Source organism: Hyperoodon ampullatus, assembly GCF_949752795.1.
Source record: "Hyperoodon ampullatus genome assembly, chromosome: 19".
In the NCBI taxonomy this organism is placed as follows: domain Eukaryota; kingdom Metazoa; phylum Chordata; class Mammalia; order Artiodactyla; family Ziphiidae; genus Hyperoodon; species Hyperoodon ampullatus.
In genome coordinates this window covers 11,563,206-11,585,811 of record NC_136932.1, presented here as the reverse complement: position 1 = coordinate 11,585,811, position 22,606 = coordinate 11,563,206, and the positions used below count along the sequence as shown (strand labels likewise).

Here is a 22,606-nt window from a genome sequence, read left to right as displayed (position 1 = left end):
CCTTATGAGAAGGGCCAAAAGCTGGAGAGGAAGAAAGGAGACAGCAATGCTGGAGAAAGTGACAAAAAAGAGAGAAAAAGTATATAGGAAATTCTTTTTTTGATACTGTTCAAAGTTAGCTCCTTCCCGAAAAACTTGCATGCTCTGGAGAAATTGCAGCAAGAGTATCAGTGCTATGGATGTACTAAAAGAAATTCTTGCATCTATTTCAGTTTGGTTTATGTGCATAGCAAAAAGACATAGGAAAATATGAGAAATAATGCAGGGGATATTAAATTAAGTGAGATTCCTATATAAGCTTGTATTGCACTTACCTGTTTACATGTTTGCCTCTATTTGAGTCAATAGAAGATGGCTGTTAGCATAGACATATGAACAGTGAGGTTTAGAGAGATGAAATTTGGCAGTGTTTATCTGGCACTGTCCAGTGGAAAGTGACCCTGAATCTAGAAAACATGTTCACTCGAGTCCTGTTCTCTTATGGGAGAAATGCTTCTTCAGGACTCTCTCTTTATGACCTCTATGAAATATCCCTCAAGATGATCCATCTCTTTCTGATCTGCCTCCAGGTTCACCAAGCAACATTTGGATTATTACTTTGGCTTAGTTAAATCTTAAGTGTCCACTTCTTTTCTCTGCCAATCCATACCAAGTTTTTCTTTCAAAACCCCATTCAAGCAAATTTCTTCTAAGAAAGGACTTTCTTGACTAATCCTATCCCACTTCATAATCCCTCACTTATTACACGTTATCTGTACCTCACTTTATGCCAAACATGATTTCTGAAGCTATGTATATTAAAACGTAATTCACCTCAGTGCATTATTTTAATGATGTAATCATTACTGTACTAGGATTTCTTTAAGAACAAGAGATAATACTTTCATCATCTTGCATCTCCAGCACCTAGCACAGTGCCTAACATATTATGGATATTCCATAAATGAGTGACTATCCTCTAATTCTCCATTTTAATTTTCATACACTGGGTTGTGTACAAGTCTACCTTTACTTGTATGCTGGTCTGAAAGAGGGTTGTTTTTTTTTTTTTTGGTCTTTTTTATACACGCATAAAACAATAGGCATATCAAAATTTACACTCCCAAGTAAATGCTACCATTCAAAACAATCACTTTGGGAGGCTATAAATTTAATCCAGTGATGACACCATTATTCAAAACTTTTTTGGGAAGTGATTTAGAACTGGCTTTTAAGCTACATAAGAAATATCAGTCTCTTTATTAAGCTATTCTGTTGGGTTGGCCAAAAAGTACCTTCGGTTTTTAAGTAAAAATAAAAGACACATTTTTCATTTTTACCCAGAACTTTGTTGAACGATGTATTCACCCTTTTGAGTGAAAAAGAAAGCAGCATCCCTAATGGGAAACAATTTTTAAATCTTGAAATCCCTTTTGCTCACTCTATAGACTATACCCTAAATTAAAGGTTTAAACTGTCAGCTATTCTAGGCCTGTACTCCAGCCACTAAAGGGTTGCAGGGAGAGTGGTGGGCAATGAGGGGAGGGTGGCAAACATGCATGTGCTGTTGGATGGCTTTGGCTGTGTAGCTGAACTGGACTTCCTGTCAGAGTTTGGGATGCTCACCATCCATTTACATCCCAGGGGTTCTTGCAGTTTCTTATACAGACCTGAGTCACATCCCACCCTTTGAACACTGTCTCTTTGCTATGCCTGGAATTCGCTTCCTCCTTCCTGACCACTCCTTCACCCAGTTCAATGTGTCTTTTCAACGAAGCCCACTGTGACCAGCCCTTTTCAACCCCGGGTGCCCAGGCCGCATCCCAGCACACCCTCCCTCAGTCGACGCTGCTTCTTTCTTTTCCCCCTGCAGCGCCACCTTCTACCACACTCCCCCTGACCCCTTAGGTCTGGGAGTCTGGTCTACTTCCGGCCTGGACTGTCAGCTCTTTGAGGGCAGGGCCTTTTTCACAGATGGATCCCAAGCACCCAGAATGGCTGTAGGTGTTCAATGACTATAAACGAATGAATGAATGAACTAGATAAAATATTTACAAATATGAGTGAGGGGCTGCGCCCACCGCTGGGATACAGAGCCCAGTCAGTTGTGGCTCGGGAGGAGTTTCCCGTGCAGCGTGTACACAATGTGGCTCCGAGCCCAACAGGCCATGAAGCCTTTTAAAGGTGGATGGTATTTTACATTTTTTAACTATGTGGGGGAAATACTTCAGTGAGTGTTCCTCAAAAATTCCGGAGTGTGAGGAGGTGAAGCCCACCAGGAGGCCAGACCCCCACAGATGTGACAGGAAAGGCGGGAGAAGACCCCAGCATGAATCTAAGCAAAGAAAACAAGACCTAAGTTCTCAATGAGGGCCGTTCCTCGCTGCTCCAGCAGCTCCTCGCCTCCCCCGCTTCGCTCTCAGGCGCCCGCCACGTGCTCCGACCTTTTGGTAGGCACAGCCGGGCGGGGGCGCACGAGGACGCTCCTGGCCGGAGGATTTGCCTGATCTGCCTAGAAACTCGTGACGTCTATGCAGAAGCTTAGCGAGGGTTGGCTGAGACAGGCGGGGCGGGCCGGAAGCTAGGACGACAGGAGGGGGTAACGGGGAAGATGAGAGTAGGGAAGCCTGTATCCTGCTTGGCAGAGAGCGCCTATTTGACTCCAGGTAATGGCTACTTCATAAAAAAAAGTGACAACAAAACGGAAATGGTGGTTGTAGCAAATAATGGCTCTGTAAGTAAAGCAAGGGGTTGTCGGCACCCCTGTGCCTGTTCGTCTGGTGGTGCGTCCTGAACACGTGAGGCTCCCGCGCGGGAGTGGGCTGCGCGCGCAACCTCCTTCTCGCCTTGGCCCTCCGAGCGGGCTCGGCTGTGGAGCTCGGCTAGTGGCTCGCACAAAATCCTGCTGGGACTCCACCAGGCTCTTCCTGGGTGGGCTGGGAAAGGGGTTCGGAGGCATGCCCTGCCACTGTCTGAAAAGTCTTTTCGGCGCCGCGCCCCCTGTTTCTATACCCCGCTCTCCACATAGAAGTAACACGCTTGAGGGAACTAGCGGTTCGGGCCTCACTTCCTACCAAACGTGCCTGCGCCCTTGCTCCCGTCCAGAGCTTATCAATAAGCTATAAAAATTAAGGTGAGCTTGTAAATCCTCCTTTGTTGCCTCTTTTCACCCCGGGTCCCTTTTCCTTAGCTTCCACGTCTAACGTCTCCCGAGGGTCGTGTCTCAGAAACCTTTCCCTCAGCCCAGGTAGGGCCATTCACATCGCCATCTTTTTGCGGCTTTGGCTCTCCCGTAATCGTTGGTCTGACCGTGAGGCATGGGCTGAGTTTCTTGGTGAAGTGAAATTTGAAGATTTGGGAGGTTATTTTTAGGAGGGCAGTTATTAGGTGCATCCACTATCTAGTTTAATAGAACTCCCTTCCAGCGAGGAGGCAGTACTTTTAACCCGATTTCGTGAATGAGGAAACAGACTTGGAGAGGCCTCACTAATCTTTGTATGGGAGAGGCAGGCCAGGAAATTATTAATGTTGACAGTTTTGGTGACCAGTATAAGTCTTTTTTTTTTTTTTAATTTATTTTTGGCTGCGTTTGGTCTCAGTTGCTGCCTGTGGGCTTTCTCTAGTTGCGGCGACCGGGGGCCGCTCTTCGTTTCGGTGCGCGGTCTTCTCGTCGCGGTGGCTTCTCTTCTTGCGGAGCATGGGCTCTAGGCACGTGGGCTCAGCAGTTATGGTGCAAGGGCTTAGTTGCTCCGTGGCATGTGGGATCTTCCCGGAGCAGGGCTCAAACCCATGTCCCCTGCATTGGCAGGCGGCTTTCCTAACCACTGTGCCACCAGGGAAGTCCTGACCAGTATAAGTCTTAAGAACCTTTTTTTTTTTTTTTTTTTCAGCTGCCTGTCTTGTACCCTAGTACCGCCTCCTCTCCTTCCATACTGACAGTTTGAGGGGGAATGTCGGATAGAATAGAAGCTTGGGGGCTAAACAAGCCAATGAATCCCTCAAAAATGTTTTACTAGCTTTAAGACTATGGGAAATTTACGTAACTTACAGTTTCCTTATCTGTCAACAGGAATGGCATTTAGTTTATTTATATGAAAGTGCCTACCATTGTTTTCTGACACTAAAAATAGGTGTGCAGTGAATGGGCATCTGTATTTTCCTTTTCCAATCTCAGAAGGGCCTTTCCTGACTACTCTCTAAAACTGCCAGGCTTTATTTTTCTTTATAGCACTTATCACTACCTGACTTTAAGGTGAATATCCAGTGGTGTTCTGGAGCAACTCGAATGGGCGAGCCGTTCTCTTCCCAGCTCTGCATTTAGTGATGTAGGTTGGTTACCTGAAGACCATGGTAGAAGTTTAAAAAAAAATTTAATTGAAGTGTAGTTGATTTACAATGTTGTGTTAGTTTCTGGTGTACAGCAAAGTGATTCAGTCATATATATATGTATATTCTTTTTCATGTTCTTTTCCATTATTGTTTACTACAATGGTGGAAGTATTTATATCACTGAAATTGTCAGAGGTTACAAATCAAGGTTTGATTTTGTTTTTCTGAGAACTGGCTGGTAAATATTTACCATTACACCACTGTATATTTCTATTTGTTTATGTTTATTGTTTTCTCTCTAGAATCTAAGTGTCATGAGGGCATGATTTTCATGTGTCTTATTTATTGCTGTCACCTTAACACCTAGAACAATGGCTCACATAGTATGCACTCAATAAATATTTAGTAATTGAGTGAGCTGAGAGTCTGTGAAGAGTGGTGATTTCACACCTTAATTTTCTTTAGGGGAGGCATGGCATAACTCCCTCAGAGGACTCTTAGCTTTGTGACACCAACCTCCTTTGACTGCTTTTCATTTTCCTTCTGCTTCTCCATCCTTTGTCCCCAAAGGTAGTGGTGAGGATGAGAATTTGGATCTGTCCAGAGAAGACATTACCACCACCCTCTTCCAGGCAATAAGCTTGGTGCATCAACCCCACCCCTGGCAACCTCTATCAGTGGGAGAGAGTGGAGGAACTATGCTTGTCAGAGACATGCCCTCAACTTATCCCAGCCCCAGACAACTCAAAAGGCCAAAATGGAGATGACCCCTAATACCATTTTTCCAAAAAAGTGTTTCTTTTACCTCTTCATAAAGTTCCCAGCAATTACTATTTAATGGGCTAGTTTTAAAAGGTTTCAGAGATTTCTGGGAAGTTTTAATTGACAGGTTTTTATTTTATTTTCATGGTAATATTTTCAGGAATATTTAATTTGTCTGAAGTCATAGAGTAATTTAAAGACTTTATGAAAATAGCATATATGTCAAAATTTATCAAACTGTGCAATTTAAACATGTAGTTGATTGTCAATCATATTTCAATAAAGCTGTTTTTTAAGTCTTTATAGAAATATTTAATATTCATAGAAATATTCATATTTAATATTAAATATTTAATATTCATATTTAATATTCATAAAATTTTTAAGTATCAGTAACCAAATTTCAGTTTCATACTAGAATGTTACCATTTTCAGGAATTTTTGGGCCAATTTCTAAATTTGCATATCACTTTAGTATGTTATTTCTAGCAAAATGTATTTGTGATGTGGTTGCTTCTGTTGCTTTACCTGATTTTTAACATGTTCACTGTTTCTCGTTTGTTTTTTTCTTTTTGGTCCTTTACAAATTCATTGTTCCTGGTTAATGCATATCAAATCTGAGGCTAGTTCATAAGCTCTATCATAGCAACCCCTTTAAGCTGCCCTCATTTCTCTTCTGTGGCTTTGAATGGTTTTGCTCATTTATGTTAACTCTTTCTGTAAAGTGCTACCAAATCAACATCCTAATCACTCCTTGTTAGAAATCAAAATTTCTGCACTTATACTTGGCAGGATTTTTTCAGCTGCTTTTTTTTTTTTCAGGTACTGTTGAATGTCATTTTCTATTTTGTCATATGCTTACATTTTTATTATCCTTTTTCCAGTTCCTCAGTGGCATATCAGCCTTAAATTTCATTTCTTCAATTAAAATTTTAACCTTCAAAATCTTTAAGGCTGTTAATATAATCCCATGTAACAAAAATAGCTATATCATGTAAAGATAGTTTTTTAGAAGTTCTGGTAATTTTATAAAATGGTCACTTAGTGAATGGAATTTTAGCAAATAAGCTTGCTCCAGCTGTCCCATTTCTTTATGTGAATGGTGCTTTCCTGGAGAAGTGGAGAAGGCATTCCTTCAAATGGATAATTGCTTTGGCCCAGGTGGTTCATGACTGTGGGACAGGCTTATAGATGCAGCAGGTTTGAACCTGACAAAAGCCGGAGAAACCCCAGCTGGAGAGCTGTCCTCTTCTGAAGGTGCATCTCTCATTTGACTGCTTTTTTTACTTGGTTTCTTGGCTCCCCATATCTGCTGCCTCCCTGATCCCTCAAGACTCTCTTTCTCTCTTACCTGCTCTTTATTCGTGGGGCTGGCAATGCCTAACCCAGGGCAACTTGTTTATAGAAGCTAAATGGCTAGTTAGGATCAGTATAGTCTTAACCAGAATCAGAAGAGTGTATAGATTATGGGTTAAACATCAGGAGTTAGTGTAAGTGAATCAACCTTGGCAGCCCATCAGAGTCAAGGTGAGGATAAGATCTGAGCTAGGGAGTAAACAAAGAAAAATCCAGGAATCCAGGTGGAAGGTCACAAGTCAGTATGTTCAAGAGAGTGAGAGTGTAAAGCTCAAGAAAGATTTGGGAGTCAAAGTTAACTACTATGATTAAGCTGGTTTTAACCTTCTGCCCTGATGGGTTAACTCCTGATTGGGACCAACTTGGTACAGAGCTCTAGGGTGAGGAAGCAGAGGTAACTTTTATCAGAGTTATTTCCTGTGCAGGCATTTTTTTGTGCACTGTCCTGGAGTTCACACTGCAGGGGTGCGTGGTTGGAGAGCCCCAAACAAAAGCCACAGCACAATATGATGAGTACTCTTACACAGATTTAGACTGACTGCTATGGAAAACAGAAAAGAGAACAACAAATTGACAATGGCAGTTGGAGGGTGGGGATAGGAAATCACGGAAAATTCCAGAGGCAGTGGCATTTGAGTTGGCCTTGAAGACTAAACAGACTCTTGCATAGCAGAGAACTGGGGAAGAACACTTACTCATTTAATAAATATGTATTGAGTACTTAACTTTGTGCCAGGTATAGTTCCAGGCATTGGGGACACAGCAGTGAACAAAGTCCCAGCCTTAAAGGAGCTTACATTCTAGTGACATCATAGGCAGAAGAACCACAGCATGAAAGGTATGTTCAGGGAAGGCAAGTTCAGTGTGGCTTGATGGTAGAATACATGGGATGTTGGTGGAAAATAAAGCTAGAGAGGTAGGAGGAGGACAGAGAATAAAGAGCCAATTATGCCATGTTTAGATATAGACTCTTCTGGAAGCCATTGGCTTTTAACATTTTAGAAACCCTTTAGGAACCCTTTCTGCCAAAGAAATCATGCAAGGTCACTCAACATAAAAAGCAAAAAAAAAGTAGAGCTCCTTGTCTGAAGCAGGGATATGGAAGGTGGGGTGTGGGGAGGTCAAGCAAGGGAGGAACCCCTAGCTCTGCCCTCTCACCTCACTCTCAGCTCTCCACAAGAGCTCTGAGAAACCCGAGGGACCACGGTGGGTTTAAAGCCCACTAGTGAAGGTGATGGAGGGCACACGAATATGAGAAAATGGAGAGATGTGATCGGATTTGCTATCTTGAGATAAAATTGGCAGGGGGAATGGGGTAGAATGGCCTATTAGCAGAGAAACCATGGCAGAGGGAGGTTATGGACGAGAGGTGCTGAGGTCCTGACCAAAGATGGGTAGGATGGATCCAAGAGAGATTTAGGAGGTAAAACCAATAGAACTTGGTGACTAAGACTGAGCAGGAGTAAGAGAGGAAAGAGTAAAAGATGATGTCAAGAATGAAGGTCCTTAAGGCTTCCTCTATTCTCTTTGCTTTGGGTTGCAGGCACCCTGGGCATCTGTTTGGGTCACTCCACCTTCTTTGGCTCTCAGCTGCCTACAAGACCAGTTTGAATGTCTCAGCAAGGCAGCGTTGGCCCTTCGCCATGTTTTCATGCCCTCAATCAAGATAGATACAGGGGAGGAGACTGAGAGGGAGGACAATGAGATACTGATTTTGGACAGATGGGTTTACGTGACCTAGGGAGCATCTAGCAGGGAGTTGGAGATATGGATCTGAAGGTCAGGAGAGAGGTGGGAGTTGGAGTTAGAGATTTAGGGTCATGGGAAAATAGTAATTGAAGGGATGGGAGTAGATAAGTATGTCTGGGTAGGTCATGTATACAGAAAAGAGCTAAAGATAGAATGTCAGAGGACAAGCACATTTAGGTACCAGAAGAAGAGTGAGGATAAGTCAGAGATCCCAGGGGAGACCCTTATCTTTCCTCTGTTTTAGTGGTCTGTTTTTCCATTCTACCAGCAGCTCTGGGGCCAAATTCCAGAGCTAGGAGGTCACCTCTGGGAGGGTCTGAGAAGTGACCAGGAAGAGGACTCTCAGACCACAATGCCACGTAGGTCTCTGAATGCATCATAACCCTCTACCTTGCATGGGGAGAGAACAAACGGTAGAATCAAGCCCCAGACCTTGGCTCCAGAGAGTACCGGAGTGTCACCTGGGCTGTAGGCCTAAAGCCCGCTTCTTGAATCCTGGTATGTGCTCCCACTATTGGAAGTCTGTGCTTCAGGAGTTTTACCTGCTAGACTGTGTTGACTGTGAAAATATGTGTATTGAGAACCGTGACCTCAGTTGGGCACACAGAAGAGGAGCTTTCTGACTTAAACTTGATAATCCAGCAAAATTGATTCTGATTCTCTTCACCCTGTACTGCTTCATGCCCTTGAGTCTTACACTGTTTTCTTTACCTAACTCATTCATAACCTCTTTTGCATAACCTCCTCCAAGAAGTCTTTACTAATCTAATCCCTTTCCCCCACTAAAGACCTCCTCTGTTTTCCCAGGGTACTTTGTGAATACCTTTATCTTAGCAGTTGTCATATGGAGAAATGATCTATTTATGCATTTATCTTCTTTGCTAGAATATGTCAGGGACTGGCACGTGGAAGGTGTTCAATAAAGGCTTCTCAAATGGCAAATACAGCATCTGCTGCTTTACTATCCAGCCCTTCTGCTGCTCTGACTGGGCAGTGCCCCAGGCCTGCCTCCCCACCACATCCACGTGGGAGATGGATGCATCAGCTGCCTGGATGCTCCAGCGGGGACAGACTCCTCGTACAGCCCCAGAATGCTGCCATCATGATAAATTTTTCCCACCATGACCTGACTACCACATTGTTTCTCCTGTAATTCCAGCCTCCTGAGAGCCACCACACTGAGGAGTGATCCTTTGCCTGCTTGCTCTAGGGCCATCTTGCTCCAAAGGGCCTTTCTCTTGTGAACCCTTTTGGGGCTACTTTGCCCACCAGACAGCTGGGCAAGGAACATTAGAGCCCATGCTGGGGATTATCCCTTTGCCTCTGGTTGTATTAAATACTTTACTATTAAACACTTTATTACATTAAATACTTTAGTTCCATTCAGTCTCTGGGCATCTGTAGATACAACAGGGTCCAGAGGTTATTGGAAAGTCCTTCTTCTGAGACCGTAGAAGGTCTCAGAATGAAATTCTGAAAAGTGGTCACTGAGCAGAATAAGTATCAAGGGAAGAAGGGAGGAAGAGAAAAAGGCATTACAAGTTGAAAGAACAAAGGCATGGGAATGCTGCCTCCATGACTGCAAGTCATGTAATTGGCTGTACCATTAGGTCCTACGAGTGTGGCAGTGGAAGTGGCCTCCCCTCCCCACATCTCTATCGTTTCTTCAGTGTTAACCTAGTGCTCTCTTTTCACAGGGTTCTGAATTGTCTCAGAGTGAGATATCGGATCCATTCGTATACTGGGTGACCACCAATCGTATCTGCTTCTTCAAATCAAAGTGCTCCAGGAAACATTTTCTGATTAATCAGGCCCTACCAATCAACCTCCCTCTGAGTCCCTGTGGCACTTGCTTTTCAGTTTGAACACTGTTTCTTTGCAAGTAATAACAGACCAGAGGTAATAGAGAAATAACAGTTACCAACAAGAAGTCATATATAGTGGGTAAGTGCCTGGATTGTGGATTCTCAAGCCAGATCAGAACCAGGTTTGAATCCCAGCACCATCATAGTAAGAGCAGGCAAGTAACTGAATCTCTCTGCCTTGATTTCTAAAATAGAGGTAAAAGTAGTATTTACCTTGTATGCATTGTGAAGATTAAGTGAGATAATATGTGTAGTAAATGCTTAATAAATGTTAGCTCTTCTCTGCCTGCTGTCTAGGAAATCTTGAACCTCTACCATGTCTTAGGTGTCTGTTTTCCCCCTAACACCTTGAGGATATTATTTCATTGCAGTTAGCTCATTGCTGACATTGTTTATCATTTTATCTCACTACACTTAAAGATCATTCACTTGTTTACACATACAAGGAGGGTTGTGTCAGAATTACCTGGGAGGTCTTTTTTTAAATACAACACTGGGAGCCAATGTTTGTGTGTGCGTGTGTGCGTGTATGTAGGGGGGTGGTTTGGCAGGGATATTTTGGAATAGCTCCCCAGGAGATTCACACTTACTACTTCCTCTGGAACTACTGTTGCTCTAGCAGCTTGAAAGTCCTGAAATGGACATTAACTGCATTGTCAAGAATTCTTTACCCACTTTGCAGTGGTGGGGAGGGGCCTTGACTCAATGACTGGAACAATTCCAGTGGTCTGTTTTCAGACTGGCAGGTAACCCACTTTTAGGGAGAAAGAGGAGAGGGATCTCTGAGAAGACTAAGAGGCAGGAAAGCAGCAGCAGCAGCAATAGCAGGGTTTATCACTGGAGGATAAAGATACCAGGAAGTACAGATGAGCAGAACTAACTAAAAAGGGTTGCACTGTAAACAGGATCTCGGGTGCTATGGTGCAAGACTTGGTTGGGGATGAAAACATAAAGCAGAGAATTTGTATAATGAAGAAGTCGATCTTGGATAGTCAAAAGTGTAGTCTGAGTAACAAGAGCATTGCTTGGGAGCTCGTTAGGAATGCAGAATCTTGATCCCTACCGCAGAACCCAGGCCCACTGGACCATAATCTGCATTTTAAACAAAAGCCCCATGTGTTTCTTATGCTCCTTAGAGTTGAAGAAGCACTGGTCTGTATCATGGGGAGAAAAATCACAGAACACCTGGCACAGCTGAAGCACTTTATTCTGAGTACCTCTGACACAGGGCTGATTTCTGAAAAGGTACTGAATTTTTGAAAAGTGCTATAAATCCTGGAGAAGGATCTTATTTAACTCAGGGAGGCTTCTCATCATGCAAAATTCCTTTGCCTAGAAACATTTCCTGTGGAGTAAAGTACTAGGCTTCCTTAAAGTGAGGCAGAGGCACATTCAAAATATGCGATAAGAACTCGGCGCTTGGCCAATTCAGCCCTTCACACAGCTGGATCCGGTCTGGGGCAGCCAAGTCCCTTGGCAGCTCTGAGCCACCAGGATGGGCTTTTTTTTTTTTTGGCTGTGTTGGGTCTTCGTTGCTGCGCGCAGGCTTTCTCTAATTGCAGAGAGCAGGGGCTGTTCTTTGTTGCGGTGCACGGGCTTCTCAGTGCGGTGGCTTCTCTTGTTGCGGAGCACGGGCTCTAGGTGCACAGGCTTCAGTAGTTGTGGCACATGAGCTCAGCAGTTGTGGCGTGAGGGCTCTACAGCGCAGGCTCAGTAGTTGTGGTGCACGGGCTTAGTTGCTCCGCGGCATGTGGGATGTTCCCGGACCAGGGCTCGAACCCGAGTCCCCTGCATTGGCGGGCAGATTCTTAACCACTGCGCCCCCAGGATGGGCTTTTAAAGAAAGTCAAGTTGGCAGCTGTTCTGCTGGAGAGAGCAGCTGTAAGTTGTCTTTAATGATGAAAACGTAGAAAGGATGTCTGATAGAAGTATTTTCAGGGAGCGTGGCCGTGCACCACGTGAGTCGGCTGCACGAGGGAGAAAGCAGCAACTACTCTTCCACTGTAGAAGCCCTCCTGACCTTTGACCTCTGGCCCCGCCCCGCTTTTCCGTGCGCAGCTTCCGCCCCCGCCCCTCCGATGGAGGGCCGGCCCAAGGGATGTGGGCGGGGCTCCTGGGGGGGCCGGCGGTTAGGGGTGGTGCCTGTTGGGGGCGGGTCTCGCGATGGGCGGGATTTGAGGAGGCATCCTCGCACTGGGCGGCTGGGTATAGGCGGGGCTTAGTGCTGGGCTGGATTAGGCGGGGCAGGGGGTTAGTTGCCGCCTCTGCGTAACTGGACACTGGCGGCCAAACCTCCGGAGGCAGGGGGAGGCAAGCGGGCCCGTAGCACATCCCGGATCCGGAATTTCCCGGGCAGGACCGGAATCAGGATCGGCCCTGCCCCAAACTGGGTTTGTGAGGAACTCGCGAACTTGGATTAGGAAATCCCGGAATCCGGATCAACAAACCCTAGAACCCGGAATTTAGAGCGGAAAGTCCCGGAGCACGGAGCACGGAGCGAACTCAGCGCGAAGCCCGGAGTCCGGATCGAGACACCGCCGGACGGGACGGAGAGATGTCGGGCCGTGGCGCGGGCGGGTTCCCGCTGCCCCCGCTGAGCCCTGGCGGCGGCGCCGTTGCCGCGGCCCTGGGAGCTCCGCCTCCGCCAGCAGGATCCGGCATGCTGCCCGGACCGGCGCTCAGGGGGCCCGGGCCGGCTGGAGGCGTGGGGGGCCCTGGGGCCGCCGCCTTCCGCCCCATGGGCCCCGCGGGCCCTGCGGCGCAGTTCCAGGTGAGGAGGGCGGATGGGCGGGCGGCGCCGCTAGCACGCCCGGGGCGGGGGCGAAGGGGGCCTCGAGTGAGGGCCCTGGGGCAGCCTCCTGGACAGATGGCACGGGGGCTCTGCATGCGGATTTCACGGGGCACGGTGGGGGGCAAGGCCAGGGACCCTCGGGCTCGGCTAGGTGGTGGTGGAGGAGTTGGGGGAGAAGGTAAGAGCTACTCTGGGGTGTAGGGTTTGAAGCAGTTGGGAGGGTCGGGGTTCTTCCTTAGAACAGGGATTCTGAGCAACTGAGAGATGGAGGCGTTGTTGGAGCTAGTGAGTTGTGGGCGGGTGGGATGAGAAGTCTAGTGTAGATTATCGGGTAAGGGGTCCTGGGAAGTGATGAGAAAGTTTTGGAAAAGACCCTTACTGAGAAAGGAGGTTACCCTGCATTGGTCTTGGTCCTACTCCAAGTCTGCTCTGTTTTTTTTTCTACTTGGGAACTGGCAGAGTTCTAGCGTGTCTGAGATGGCTCCCAGCTGCTAAGGAGGAGGAAGAAGGGCCTGGCTTCCCACGGCCACCGGAGGCAGAAGATAAGGGATTCCAGCCTGTGCAGGGGTAGTCTACTCTTGGGTCAGGCCCAGGGGCCTTCACACAGGCATAACTCTTGGTTAGACCAGAGAGGGTGGTGGACAAGCCTGAGGAAGGAGGAAAGCCCAGTCCATTCTGGACAGACTTTCTTTATGGCTTTCTGCCTGGTGTCATAGTGTCCAGGAGTTGATCAGTCTGGAGGAGCAGAGAGTCTCCACTGAGCACCGCTGGTCTGCGGCTGGAGGAGCCTGCAGAGAGTTGCTTCAAAGGGTTCTGTCTTTTTTGGCTTTGCAGAGGGGCTTCTCGCGTTGCAGCTTCAAAGGCCATTGAGAGGCAGAGACTCCGTCCTTGGGGTCAGTGTGTGAGGAACTCAGCCTGACACTGGGGGGGCGGGGCTTATCAGTCCCCAAGTTCATTGTTTCTGGTCGCCCCCAGAATGCTTGGGAATTGCGCCCATCCTTTTTCCCGCCACCCTCTCCACTTTTTTTTTTTTTTTTTTTTGGCTGCGTTGCGTCTTTATTGCTGCTTGCAGGCTTTCTCTAGTGGCGAGCGGGGTATACTCTTCGTTGCGGTGCGCGGGCTTCTCACTGAGTCGGCTTCTCGTTGCAGAGCGTGGGCTCTAGTGCAGGCTTCAGTAGTTGTGGCACGCGGGCTCAGTAGTTGTGGTGCACGGGCTTAGTTGCTCTGCGGCATGTGGGATCCTCCCGGACCAGGGCTCGAACCCATGTCCCTTGCATTGGCAGGCGGATTCCCAACCACTGCGCCACCAGGGAAGTCCCCCCCCCCGCCTTTTTTTTTTTTTTTGCGGTACGCGGGCCTCTCACTGTTGTGGCCTCTCCCGTTGCGGAGCACAGGCTCCGGATGCGCAGGCTCAGCGGCCATGGCTCACGGGCCCAGCCACTCCACGGCATGTGGGATCTTCCCGGACCGGGGCACGAACCCGTGTTCCCTGCATCGGCAGGCGGCCTCTCAACCACTGCGCCACCAGGGAAGGCCCCCCCCATTTTTAATTAGTCTTTAGGTTCTAACAATGCCATATCCCAATCCGTGTGCCCCAGCATTTGACACTGGCTTCTTGCTAATCTCTCAGGGCAGCTGGGAGATTTTCATGTCTCCTCTACCTCACGTGCCCAGGTAGAGGTCCCCCAAATGGATCCTCATAGAGTAGGGTACACATATCCCCCCAGGAGCCCTGGGCCCTCACTTTGTAAAGAGATGCTTCATTTGGGGGCAGTGATTTTTCCCTCTTACCCCTCATTCTCCGTCCTCCCTGTAAAGAAAACCAAGGTCTGAATATTGACAGGGACAGATCTGGTCCCAAAGACTCCAGCTGGGATTCATCTTTCCCATCTTGCTCTCCCCCTTGGGGATTCATGGGCCCAGGGTGTCACTGAGGGATCCCTGCATCTGTCATTCTGGCTCTTGGGCGAGTTAGCTGAGGAGCCTCCCTGTGGGCCATTGGCCTGGGAAGGATCTAAGGACCCGTTAGGAGCCTCTCTAGTTTCCTCAGCTTGCAGCCCATGGGAAATATGGCTTGGGGAAAGCCCCTGAGAGGATGGATTCCACAGTGATTTGTAGGGAGTGGCCTTGGGCCGGTGGCAAGGCTGAGCTGGCTGGCTGGGTAGCCCAGCCTTCTAGGAGTGGAAGGCGCTGAGCCTCTGCTTGCCATCCAGCTGCTCAGGGTCTCCCCCTCCTCTCCCTGGGGCCGGGGTTGGGGGGGCCAGCAGTAGAGGTAGGTGCCGGGGGCGGGGACGGTTCACTTTGGCTGAGTTTGAGGAGGATCCTGCTTGGCCTCTTTCCAAGTCCAGTTATGTGACTTGCGGGAGAAGGGATCTGAGATCTGAGGAGCGGGGGTGCATCTCTATTGGGGTGCCTGCGGTGAGCCGGAGGGGCAAGGCTCTCAGGCCCAAGTGGGGCGAATAGGGGAGCCTATTGATACAAGGGAAGCGCCGACCCACCTTCTTACAGTGTCACAGTCTACTAAGGAGATTAAAGGAAACAAAAAATGAAAAAAAAAACCCAAAAAATACAGAGTGCTGGGTTCACGCCGGAGAGTTCAGGATATTTTCCATGTATGCAGGGGTATATGCTCTTCTCCTCGGTCCTTAGGCCCAGCCACCAGGAGCCCCAGGGCCCCAGGCGTTGAGCCGGGCGAGCGTGCTCTCTGGAGGCGCAGCATCAGGCCTGGCCTCCCGCCCCTGCTGTCCCCGGTGGTGGAGCCAGAGTCCAGCTGAGGACGTGGGCTGCTGCCGGGCTGAGGGAGAGGAGGTTACTGCCCGCTCCTGAGGCTCAGGGCACTGAGCCAGGCCTCCCTAGCTAGCCCTGCTGCAGGAAGGGGCTCAGGGAGCCCAAGCGTTCGGGGCTCTGTTCTTTTCTTTAACTCTTGGGTTGTTTTTTTAGAAGAGGAGGAGTTACTGGTGCTTCAGAGCCCAGGTGTGGAGCTTGGCCAGGCCGAGCTGGGACTTCATGAACTGTAAGCAGCCTTTCCCTGGGCCCCTTCCCCCTCGGGAGAAGCCTGGGGCCCTGGGCGAGCTGGGGGCTCTCGCCCAGGAAGAGTCTGGAGCAGCGTCTGGGAGGGGCCTCTTCCAGGCCCTGCCTGTGCCGCCTGGTCTGGGGACTTCCTGTTCCGGGAGCACCTGCCTCAGCGGGGTGGGTGTTGCTCAGGAGGTTTTGTGGGTGCCCTAGTGAAGAGGCCCCGGCTCCCACTCTGCAGGCCCCCGCCTCACTTGTTCCTCCCCTTCAGCTCGGGCGCTGGTGGGAAAAACTCGAATCTAGGGTGCGTGGGGCTGGGCTCTCAGCTGTGGCCACCCTGAGTTTTTTCTGTCATCTCTAGCTGTGGCTCATTAAGGCAGAGAAGCAGGCTGTCTGCCTCTCAGCAGCTCCGACGACTCCCTTCCTGATGAGGAGAAACTTGTGGCAGGACTCCAGAGGTCCCAGACAGAGCCCCCCACGTTGAATTCCATCCTCCCAAACGCTTCCTTCACGCCCCACTCCTTTCCTCTTCCCCCCCACCGGGTCATGTTTCTGTCCGTCTCTGCATCTGGTCAAGAATCTGACCCTCCTTGGAGAGAACATAGGTTGAGTGCTGGTTGAAGAGGTGGAGCAGGAATCTCCCGGTGCTGGGGGGGCGGGAGTCCTTTGATTTGGTGCGAGTCCCCACCCAGCCTGGCTTGGTTGGCTGGTCCTGGCGGTTGCATAATCTGGGCCCTGGGGCCAGCCCTGTGAAGCTGCCAGGGACAGTGTGTACAGGCAGAGCTGCCAAACAGGCCTTGCAGGCAGCAGCCTCGGGGAAGGGGCGGGGGTTACTCCCCGAGGGGCTCCACAGAGATGCTGGGGAGCCTGACCTCGGTGGGAAATCCTTCTGCAGGCTTCTAAAGAAGCCACCTCTCATTCAGATTCCTCTGCTGATCCTAAGACTTCGATCCTTGCATCCCCTGATAATCTTATCTCCCTTCTCCAGCTTGGAATTGCCAAGCCAGCCCTAGCCACCCGGCGGTGCGTGGACCACGCGCAGAGGCCAGGTGCCAGCTGCTCTCTCTCCTGCAGGAGCCACGGCTTCCCCTTCGGGGTCTCCTGGCGAAGGGTTTGGGGGCTGGGCAGTGGGGAGGTGAGAGAAGGGTCCAGTTGTGGGTTGTGAGTAGGGGCCATATGGCGGCCAGATGGTCTCTGTACTCCGCCTGAGGCCCCCCACCGGCTGGGACAGGCTCCACGCCATCCCACTGCGGCTTGCTCACCTGGGCTTCCACTGCCTGATGGGCTCGCCAGCCTGTTGGACTGCCTTTCTCCTCTTAGTCACACCACCAGGCTGGCGACGGGATGGGTGTTGCGGCTGTGACTGTCAGCCTGCTCCTCTCACACTGCACCCAGCCACCTGGCCACGATACTGCCCCCAGGCTTCTCCCTCAAGTTGGGGGAAGGAGAGGATGGGAGTGCTTGGTGGGACCATCTGAGAGCCTCAGGAGTGCCTTGGAGCTGGCTGGTCCCAGGGAGCAGGGGCATAGTGTGCTAGGGCCGGAAGGTGGCTGGAAGTGGAGATGGGCCCTGAAGAACTCCCCCAGGCGCTTCTTCTCTCTGCAGGCAGGATTCTCCTCCCACCCCTGGGCTCTGCAGGCCTCATTCGCTGGCACCGCTGCCAGGGCGGCTGAAGGGGGCGGGGCAGGTGTGGTTTACACTTCTGCTCTCAGGCGCCTGCTCCCCTTTGTTCTTGGCACTCCTGCCCGGGCTCCGCGGGCTCTGCTGTGTGCTGCTCAGGGCTGGACCTGGCTGAGCAGAGGGATGGAGGGAATGGGTTATGGGCCCCATAGGGCCCCACCGCTGACCTGTGCATCTCCGTTGGCTCACTTCCCCCAGAGGCCTGGCATGTCACCAGGGAGCCGGATGCCCATGGCTGGCTTGCAGGTGGGACCCCCTGCCGGCTCCCCATTTGGCTCAGCTGCTCCACTTCGACCTGGCATGCCAGCCACCATGATGGACCCATTCCGAAAACGCCTGCTTGTGCCCCAGGCCCAGCCCCCGATGCCTGCCCAGCGCCGGGGGTAAGACCATCCTGTTGCTCCCACCCCATCTAGTGCAGCTCTAGTGGTAACAGTCGGTTTCCTTCTGTCCTAAGAGCTTCGATGATTGAGGAAGACTCCCAGGTCTCCTGGGGGAAGGTCCTGGGGACTGGAGAGGTAGATGGCGGGTGGGGGAGGTACGTTGGACCATTGACCTCTTAAGTGGGTTTCTGTCCTCCCAGGTTAAAGAGGAGGAAGATGGCAGATAAAGTTCTACCTCAGCGAGTGAGTATGTTGGGAGGGGGCCTAGGAGGCTCACCCAAGGGCTGGTTGGCTGGGGGTGGAGTCAGTCTCCCCTAACCCTGGGGTGAGGGAGAAATGGAGGAAGGAGCCAGAGCTGCAGCTGAAACAAGCTGATGAACCCCTTCTCCCTTCCTCCAGATTCGGGAGCTTGTCCCAGAGTCTCAGGCGTACATGGATCTCTTGGCTTTTGAGCGGAAGCTGGACCAGACCATTGCTCGAAAGCGGATGGAGATCCAGGAGGCCATCAAAAAGCCTCTGACGGTGTGTGCAGCCCCGGCTACTTCTGGGCCTTGCCAGGCTTCTCTGCCTCTCCCTGGCCTTGTTTTCCAGGGGCCAAGCGAGGGTCTGTGATGGGCTAGAGCAGGATTTTTCACATTGTAGGATACAGCCTGTTGAGCATGAACTCCATTTAGTGTGGTGGGGCCAGCACGTTCTTAATGAAATATAACATGGTAGAAATTAAAATAATTCTTCACAGTAGTAAAGGACTTAACGACATTTTTATTTCGTGTATTTATGTGTGCAGATCCTGGATCATGATTTAAAATGTAAATATTGTAGATTGTGGTCAGAAGTTTGAAAGGCGAAACTACAGGGTAGATGAGGATAGTTCCTGTCTTCTTCCCCATCCCTAGAGAAGCTGTATCTAGAACAGCCTCTTGAATGGTGAAGGCTTTCCAGGAGATGATATTCTGGGACCATCATTTCATTTAAAATATGAGCCAGAGGCTTCTGGTTTGCCTGATAGCACCCCCTATGTACCTCTGTCACACCACTGATCCCCCTGTGTTGGAACTGTTGGTAGTGCATCTGTCTCCCCTGTGAAATTGTGAGTCCTTTGAAGGCCAGGACTGAAATTTCCTCTCCTGATTCCCAGTGCCTAACCAGGGGCCTGGCCCACAGTCACTGCTCTGTATTGATGTTGAATGAGTTCAGACAGGAAGATTGGGTAGCAGTGTTTTCCAACACACTGGTCACCCTCTAGCTAACCGGTCGTCTTTCTCTCTTTAGCAAAAACGAAAGCTGCGGATCTATATTTCTAATACGTTCAGTCCCAGCAAGGCAGAAGGTGATAGTGCAGGAACCGCAGGGACCCCTGGGGGAAACCCCGCAGGGGACAAGGTGGCTTCCTGGGAACTCCGAGTAGAGGGAAAACTGCTGGATGATGTGAGTTGGGGAAGGAGGTGTCTGGAAGGGAGGTGGCCTGTGTGGGCCAGACACTTGGGCACTTCCGGGGACGTCCTGCATGAGGGAGAGGGCACTGCTCACAGTTCATGCTTTGCACAGCTCTGAGCCAGTACGAGGTGGGAGATTTGTATGGTTATTACAACAGTTTTCCTGCAGATGGCAGTAAAGTGTCCTGAGGAAGGGGTGCCCCTTTCTAATTGGCTGCCAGTGGGGCTGCATAGAGCCCCTTCCCTGTCTCAGGTCTCTCACATTTCCCGGCTTCCTTCAGGGCCCAAGAATCTTCAGTACCCTGAGCTTCAGGGCTGAAACAATATTCCTCTGTTTGGGCTTAGTATAGCTTAGGCTTGAGCACTCAGCAGCACCCCTATCTCACACCCCTTTGCATCCCCAGCCTAGTAAACAGAAGAGGAAGTTTTCTTCATTCTTTAAGAGCCTCGTCATTGAGCTGGACAAGGAACTGTACGGGCCTGACAACCACCTGGTGGAGGTGAGAGTGGGCCTGGGGTTCAGGAACACAGGGTGACGTGCCAGGTGGCCAGAGAAATGGCCTTAGTCCCCTTGCAGGGCCATGTGTGTGTGTTCGTGCCCACCCCCTTGGTGATGAGCTCTGCTCGCCTCCCCCCTGCCAGTGGCACCGGATGCCCACCACCCAGGAGACAGATGGCTTCCAGGTGAAACGGCCCGGAGACCTCAACGTCAAGTGCACCCTCCTGCTCATGCTGGATCATCAGGTGACAAGTGCCCTGGGGCCATGTTTGGGGTCACAGGGACTCTCTTCTGGGGCATCGGGGCAGGTCCCTATTGTAAAGCCTGTCCCTGTCCTATTCTTTTTTTTCACAAGAACCCCTCCTCTGACTCCCCTCTGTCCACCCCAGCCTCCCCAGTACAAGTTGGACCCTCGACTGGCGAGGCTGCTGGGGGTGCACACACAGACGAGGGCTGCCATCATGCAGGCCCTGTGGCTGTACATCAAACACAACCAGCTGCAGGACGGCCACGAGCGGGAGTACATCAACTGCAACCGGTACTTCCGCCAGGTTAGCTGGGACACCGTCCCCCCTCTAGTCTCGCAGCCCGTCTTGCCTGCGGTTCCAGAGCCCCACTGGGCTGGTTCTCAACCACGTTCTTCACACTGCCCCTGGGATGGTCCACTTCCCCGTGTGCCCACAAAGGCATCACCAACCCTCTGGTGCTCTCTCTAGATCTTCAGTTGTGGCCGACTCCGTTTCTCTGAGATTCCCATGAAGCTAGCCGGGTTGCTGCAGCATCCAGACCCCATTGTCATCAACCATGTCATTAGGTAAATGGGAAGAGGGGGAGGAAGGCTCCTCTAAGAGCAGTTTACCTTGGGCTGAATTAAAGCCAGAGAGGAGCAGCAGGTTTGGTTTCCTGCTCCCCGAGCGTGTGCAGTTTGGCCCAGGTGGGTGGGGTGGAGCTGTGTGCTCACGCTTTCCCTCCCCCGTGCTGTGTGTAGCGTGGACCCTAACGACCAGAAGAAGACAGCCTGTTACGACATTGATGTGGAGGTGGATGACCCGCTCAAGGCCCAGATGAGCAATTTTCTGGCCTCCACCACCAATCAGCAGGAGATTGCCTCTCTTGATGTCAAGGTGGGCCCCTACCCTCACAGCCTCCTCTGGGGCCCACAGTGAGGCCAGGCAGGCTCTCGGGCATTTCCATACATGTGGCACCTTGGGATGGGATCTGAGCCCTTTGGGGTTAGGGCTGGAAACAGCCAGTCTGACACATGTACCCCTTTTCCCAGATCCATGAGACCATTGAGTCCATCAACCAGCTGAAGACCCAGAGGGATTTCATGCTCAGTTTTAGCACTGACCCCCAGGACTTCATCCAGGAATGGCTCCGTTCCCAGCGCCGGGACCTCAAGGTGTGCTCCTTTTTCCTGAGGTTGATCCCATGTTAAGCTCTGGGTGGTTGTGCCCCCATCACTATTCTTCCAGTTCCAGGGGCAGATAGGTCAGGGGTGGGAACCACGTTCAGCTTTCCTCCTGGCTCTTTGCAGATCATCACTGATGTGATTGGGAATCCTGAGGAGGAGAGACGAGCTGCTTTCTACCACCAGCCCTGGGCCCAGGAAGCAGTGGGGAGGCACATCTTTGCCAAGGTGAGGCGGCTGCGCCCCACCTGCCCGCCTGTGGTTGAGCGGGACTGCACACCAGAGGGGAGGGCGAGCCGCTCACAAGCGCGGGCGGGCAGACAGGCCTGAGCCGCCCGTCTCTCCCTCCTCCAGGTGCAGCAGCGAAGGCAGGAACTGGAACAGGTGCTGGGAATCCGCCTGACCTAACTGCTCAGGGATCCCTTCCTTTCTTCCCAGCCCTGGAGCCACCCCCTCCTCAGCCTGGAAGGGGACCGCCCTCTGGGGCACAGACATGTAGGATAAGGAGGGGGGAGGGGTGTCTCCTGTCACCCTCTGCTCCCCAGCTTTAGTTTCGTAAGTGTAGTGATAGGATTCCTTGTTGCTTGGTCCCAAAGCCTTATTACTTACACGTTGGCTTTAATTGGATTCACAGCAGAGGCCTCCTCTGCCCCCTGCAGGCAGGCCCAAGTAGGACCTGGAGGCTGTGCTTTGACATGGTAACCGAGACCTTTCAGAACCAAAGGCCCCTGGCTTTGCTTGTTTACAGACCCCCTTGGGGCGAGTGTCAGCGCTGGCTCTGGGGAGCTGGGCGAGGAAGAGGGGCACAGCTCACACTCTTCCTAGCCTTTCCAAACCAAAGTTCTTTGCCATTCCTACCAGCCCAGCCTTGCTGCTGGTTTTTTTTCCTTTCTTGGGTATTTGCACTATTTGTGGAGCAGGTTTTTCTATGCGGGAGCCACTTTTTTTTGTACAGGGGTAGCTGGGGTTTTCAGGGAGCCCTACTTGGTGTCTCCTTCCTTATTTTCTTTTCTCAATCTATGCAAGCGGCTCTGGCCGCCATCATCTCCTGAGAGGCCAGAGGGCTGCCACCCCAGCTCTTGGGCCCAGGGGTAACGCCTCCTAGAGGGAGGGCACACTAGTTCTCTGGCGTGGCCTGAGGCATGGGTGTGTGTGGGCAGGGGTAGGTGCTGGGGAGAGATGGCGAGGACTGTTGTTGTCCTTTGGAGCTTGGTAAGGAGGGTGGGCCTAGGGCTTGGCAAGTGCCACTTCTGGCAGGTTTGGAAATTTCCAAATAAATCTTTGTTTATTGGTGGTGCCCAGACCTGGTGACTGAACAGTGCGGCCACTCATTAACAGACTCAAGTCCTCAAGG

The 22,606-nt window shown here is 50.8% G+C and overlaps 1 protein-coding gene across 1 annotated transcript; it reads left to right on the top strand.

Annotated features, from left to right (window-relative positions):
* Window positions 1-12,594: 12,594 nt before the first annotated feature.
* SMARCD2 (SWI/SNF related BAF chromatin remodeling complex subunit D2) lies at window positions 12,595-22,545 on the top strand (the record flags this gene model as incomplete). The annotated part of the gene is made up of 13 exons (XM_079725995.1): window positions 12,595-12,810; window positions 17,722-17,906; window positions 18,107-18,149; window positions 18,306-18,428; window positions 19,179-19,334; window positions 19,747-19,842; window positions 19,985-20,086; window positions 20,231-20,392; window positions 20,558-20,655; window positions 20,830-20,965; window positions 21,121-21,243; window positions 21,379-21,480; window positions 21,607-22,545. 13 exons carry the CDS (start codon window positions 12,595-12,597, stop codon window positions 21,658-21,660), a joined length of 1,596 nt encoding a protein of 531 aa, XP_079582121.1. The 3' UTR covers window positions 21,661-22,545.
* Window positions 22,546-22,606: the final 61 nt, after the last annotated feature.